Raw genomic sequence first — 5,210 nt, forward strand, 5'->3', positions numbered from 1 at the left:
GGGGACAAGACCCGACCTTGGAGCTGCGGGCATCCTCGCTTCAAGGCAGAGGCGCCGTGATCAGGCGGGATGTGCCTCTGAGGGCCACGGCCCAGCGGCCCACCATGGCCCCCAGGACCCTCTGGAGCTGCTACCTCTGTTGCCTGCTGACCACAGCCGTGGGGGCAGCTAGCTACCCACCTCGCGGGTACAGCCTCTACACAGGGAACGGTGGGGCCCTCAGCCCCGGAGGGCCCCAGGCCCAGAGCGCCCCTCGGCCTGCCAGCCGCCACAGGTAAGTGTCTGGTGAAGAGGGGCCCAGCCCCAGGCTGATGGTAGGTGGGAGGGTGGGTCAGAAGTGGGTATCGAGGCCCCCGCTTTAGCTGCCCTCTCCTGGGCTGTCTCCCCAATGCAGGGAAGAGAGGGAGAGGAAGCCCATCCATCAGATGGCTCCTCACGAGCCCACCTTCCTGCTGGGCGTTTCCAGGGCCCCCCCCCCAATAGATAGGTCCTCTTGTCTAACCTCAGGGGGTCAGCTTGGGACCTGAAGTTAGGTGTCCAGGGGGACGACCTGAGGGGCATGGCCGGGCCTTCCTGCCCTGCTACCAGCCTGGGACCCTCGGGCAGCACTTTCATCCCTTCCTGGGACTTCCTCAGCCCCTCCAGGGATCCCTGATACTGACACGCTTTTGCTTTTGCTGTGCTCCTTTCGGCCTCTCCAGCCAACACAGATCCGAGGCCAGCAAACCCCCTGAGGGACAGGGCTCATCAATGGCTTATTCTCTGCTTAACCCTGAGCTGGACCCCTGCCTGCCGGGGCCTCTCCCCTGAGGGGTGGGTGGAAGCCAGCATCCAGGGAATCACCGAATCACCAGAGGGCCCCAGCCAGCCGGCTCACACAGGCCACGCCAGGCTAGAGACTGAGACAGAAAAGGGACACGAATGAATGGGTGAATCCAGAGGCTCCCCGGGACCCCCCGCCCCAGCCGTGAGGATCGACTTCTCATGGTTGTGGTTTTCCATTCTGCGCCTCCTCTCCTGTCTTGAAAAGTCTTTATCGAGACTCCGGGCGGACAGGAAGGCGTGGGGGAGTTGCCCCTGCCAGAGCCGGCTCCCACTGGTCCCCCAGGGCCCTTCATCCTTTGACCCCCCCCCCCTCCAGCCCTCTGGTGGTCCTGGGCCCTCCCCGGGGTGTGTGTCCCTGGCTCTTGGGCCTACGTGGGGTTGTGCCTGCAGGAACTGGTGTGCCTTCGTGGTGACTCGGACAGTGAGCTGTGTCCTGGAGGATGGAGTAGAGACCTTCGTCAAGCCCGACTACCAGCCCTGTGGCTGGGGCCAGCCCCAGTGTCCCCGCAGCATCATGTGAGCCCAGCGCTGGGGAGTGGGTGCTTGGTGGGGGCCGGGCCAGGACAGCACTAGGGCGGCCATCTCGGGAATGTGCACCAGCAGGTAGCGAGGAGTACAACCAGGGGCTCAGTCAGAGCCATTCTGAGGAGAAGCTGAGGCAACAGTTTGGCTGGTGGGCACACTTAACTAGAGCACTCTGCCAGCCCCTCAATTGCCTTCTCTGGGCTGGTCATGCTCAAGGCGAGGCGTTCAAGGCTCTCAGCACAGGACAGTGGAGGAAGAACAGCGATTTGGCCCTTGGCCAACAAGCTAGCTGACAGCTGTCAGCTGAGCAAGACCACATGCTGAACGGTGAGGGGGACCCAGCCTGAGGGACAGGCCTTTGCCCACAGCAGCTGCCCATCTGTGAGGACAGGGGCCACGGTCACCGACAGTGCAGGGAGGAGTAATGAGCCCTCCCTCCACCTCTCCCAGGTACCGCAGCTTCCTCCGTCCTCGCTACCGCGTGGCCTACAAAACGGTGACGGACATGGAGTGGAGGTGCTGTCAGGGATATGGGGGTGATGACTGTGCTGAGAATCCTGCCCCAGTGCTGGGTCCTGCGCCGACCACACCACGCCCCCGGCCACGGCCTGGCCGCCCCAACCTTTCTGGCTCCAGTGCAGGAAGCCACCTGAGTGGACTAGGCGGGGAAGGTGAGTATGGGAGCCCTGGAGAGAGTAGTGGGAAGTGGGGGGGGGGGGCAGAAAACGGGGACCAGGCTGCTGAGGGAAACCTCCATGTTCCAAGTCAGAAAAAAGGGACAGAAAAGAGTTAATGGGATCTCTGAGATTCCCTGTCCATGTGTGTGTGCGTGCATTTGCATGTGTAAGCGTGTGTGTGCGCGCATGTGCGTGTGTGTGCGTGTGTGTGTGTGTACACCAGAGATGGAGAGATTGAGAGGGACCAGAGAAAAAGGAGGCAGAGAAAGTGAATGTGCTTCCACATGCCCACATGTGGCCAAGATACTTCCTAGTTGGGAACAGCTGCGGGAAGAAGGGGGAATTCCTTCTGAAGCTTGGTCCAAGGGGACAGACAGTTGGGACTACAAGTCCCAGCATGCACTGCAACCAACTACAGGTCCCAGGCCCCTCCCTGGCCTCTGGAGACTGCAAGTCCCAGAATGCAGCAGTCCCTGTTGCTTTCCCTCCCCCTCCCCAGTGTGCTGGGCCCTGCGGATGTGCTGTGTTTGCTTGCCAGGGAGCAAGTCATGTTGTAATTATGGAAACAGGAACTTCTGGCTGACTCTCCCCTCATCCAGCTGGAGCCCCCAGAGGCCTGCCACAGAACTCATCTGTGTCCTGTGGTGTTGTGGAGCGGTGCTGCCCAGGAATGGCCGCTGTCCTGGGGCCACAGAGCCGCCCCACATTCCCATTTCACTTGCCACGGGAGTGGCCGTGTCACACCTGTTTCACAGAGAAGGAAGCCGTTTCCATAGCGTTAAGAGGCCCTCTGGACAGAGAGGACATGGGCTGGGTGGTCAGACGGATGACCTGGGTGTGAAACTTGGCTCTGCCGCTTATTTAACTTGTAACCCATGGCCCAGCTACTTAAGCTCTCCGGTCCTCTGTTTCCCACTCTGCAGAATGGGAAGAGCTCACGGTAGCTGCCCAATGGCGTGTTGCAAGGGGGAAAGATCTGGCCCTCAAGGCATTTAGTGAATGGGAGTTTCTTTCTGTCTTTTCTTGCTCAAATCACCCCGCTTAAGCCATAGTCAAATCAGTTAGGACCTCTGACCTCTTGCTGGAGTTGGACCTAGGAGGCTGGTACTGAGTCCAGCCCCGCTGCCTTATGTCTTCTCTCTGCCAGGTCCTGGGGAATCAGAGAAGGTGCAGCAGCTGGAGGAGCAGGTACAGAGCCTGACAAAGGAGCTGCAGGGCCTTCGGGGTGTCCTGCAGGGACTGAGTGGGCGCCTGGTGGAAGATGTCCAGAAGGCTGTGGAGACGGCCTTTAACGGGAGGCAGCAGCCAGCAGACGCAGCTGCCCGCCCTGGCGTGCACGAAACCCTCAATGAGATCCAGCAGCAGCTGCAGCAACTGGACAAGCGTGTCTCCACCCATGACCAGGAGCTGGGCCATCTCAACAACCATCACGGTGGTGGTGGCAGAGCCCTGGATCCGGCCCCAGCCTCTCCCGGCCACAGCGAGGAGCTGCTGCGGGAGGTGGAGCAGCGGCTGCAGGAGTCCTGCTCCGTGTGCCTGGCGGGGCTAGATGGCTTCCGCAGGCAGCAGCAGGAGGACAGGGAGCGGCTGCGAAGACTGGAGAAGCTACTGGAGGAGCGGCAGCGGCAGCTCGCCGGGCAGGCCGTGGGCCGCAGGCCCCCTCAGGAATGCTGCCCTCCGGAGCTGGGCCGGCGACTGGCAGAGCTGGAGCGGAGGCTAGAGGTCGTGGCCGGTTCAGTGACCGTGCTGAGTGGGCGGAGAGGCACGGAGCTGGAAGGTGCAGCGGGGCAGGGGGGCCATCCCCCAGGCTACACCAGCTTAGCATCCCGCCTCTCCCGCCTGGAAGACCGATTCAACTCTACCCTGGGTCCCTCGCAGGAGCAGGAGGAGGGCCGGCCTGGGCGTCCTGGGGGCCTGAGCCACTGGCTGCCCGCTGCCAGAGGCCGGTTAGAGAAGCTGGAGGGGCTGCTGAACAATGTGAGCAAGGAGCTGGGTGGGCGGCTGGACCTGCTGGAAGAGCAGGTGGCAGGGGCCGTGCAGGCATGTGGGCAGCTCTGCTCTGGGGCTCTGGGGGAGAAGGACTCCCAGGTCAGTGAGACCCTCAGTGCTTTGGAGCGCAGGGTGCTGGACGGCGAGGGGCAGCTGCGGCTGGTCATCTCTGGCCTAAACAAGGTGGGAGCAGCTGGGGAGACACGGCAGGCCACGCTGGAAGGGTTGCAAGGGGTCGTAGGCCAGCTCCAGGGTCGTGTCGATGCTCAGGATGAGGCAGCTGCAGAGCTCACACTTCAGCTGAATCTCACAGCTGCACGGCTGGGCCAGCTAGAGGGTCTGCTGCAGGCCCGCGGGGATGAGGGCTGTGGGGCCTGCGGGGGGGTCCAGGAGGAACTGGGCCGCCTTCGGGATGGCGTGGAGCGCTGCTCCTGCCCCCTGCTGCCTCCACGGGGCCCGGGGGCTGGCCCGGGTGTTGGGGGGCCGAGCCGTGGGCCTCTGGATGGCTTCAGTGTGTTCGGGGGCAGCTCAGGCTCAGCCCTCCAGGCCCTGCAAGGAGAGCTTTCCGAAGTCATCCTCACCGTCAGCTCCTTCAATGACTCGCTGCATGAGCTCCAGGCCACGGTGGAGGGCCAGGGTGCTGATCTGGCCGACCTGGGAGCCACCAAGGACCGCATCATCTCCGAGATTAACAGGCTGCAGCAGGAGGCCACAGAACATGTCATGGAGAGCGAGGAGCGCTTCCGAGGCCTGGAGGAGGGACAGGCGCAGGCTGGCCAGTGCCCCAGCCTAGAGGGGCGATTGGGCCGTCTGGAGGGAGTCTGTGAGCGGTTGGACACAGTGGCCGGGGGACTGCACGGCCTACGTGAGGGCCTTTCCAGACATGTGGCTGGGCTCTGGGCTGGGCTACGGGAGACCAACAGCACCAGCCAGACACAGGCAGCCCTGCTGGAGAAGCTGCTGGGGGGACAGGCGGGCCTGGGCAGGCGGCTCGGCGCCCTGAACAGCTCACTGCTGCTCCTGGAGGACCGGCTCCACCAGCTCGGCCTGAAGGACTTCACTGGTGAGGGGGCAAGAGGAGGCCTGGGGTGTGGGGGGGACCCCTTTCCAGTTCTTTCTCCCTCTCTCACAACAGCCCAGCCTTAACCCCATCTACATTTTTCTTTGCTCTGCTCAGCATGAATTGCAGAGCCC

At 63.0% G+C, this 5,210-nt stretch overlaps 1 protein-coding gene across 1 annotated transcript in view; it reads left to right on the forward strand.

Annotated features, from left to right (window-relative positions):
* Positions 1-42: 42 nt before the first annotated feature.
* Positions 43-5,210, forward strand: part of EMILIN1 (elastin microfibril interfacer 1) — a 7,398-nt gene continuing 2,230 nt past the window's right edge. Inside the window, exons 1-4 of the mRNA XM_023763475.1 lie at positions 43-274; positions 1,216-1,341; positions 1,801-2,021; positions 3,175-5,087. Of these exons, the coding sequence (XP_023619243.1) occupies positions 105-274; positions 1,216-1,341; positions 1,801-2,021; positions 3,175-5,087 (2,430 nt within the window). The 5' untranslated portion in view covers positions 43-104. The remainder of the gene's footprint in view (positions 275-1,215; positions 1,342-1,800; positions 2,022-3,174; positions 5,088-5,210) is intronic.

Source organism: Myotis lucifugus, unplaced genomic scaffold (assembly GCF_000147115.1).
Source record: "Myotis lucifugus unplaced genomic scaffold, Myoluc2.0 scaffold_285, whole genome shotgun sequence".
NCBI classification, from domain to species: Eukaryota; Metazoa; Chordata; class Mammalia; order Chiroptera; family Vespertilionidae; genus Myotis; species Myotis lucifugus.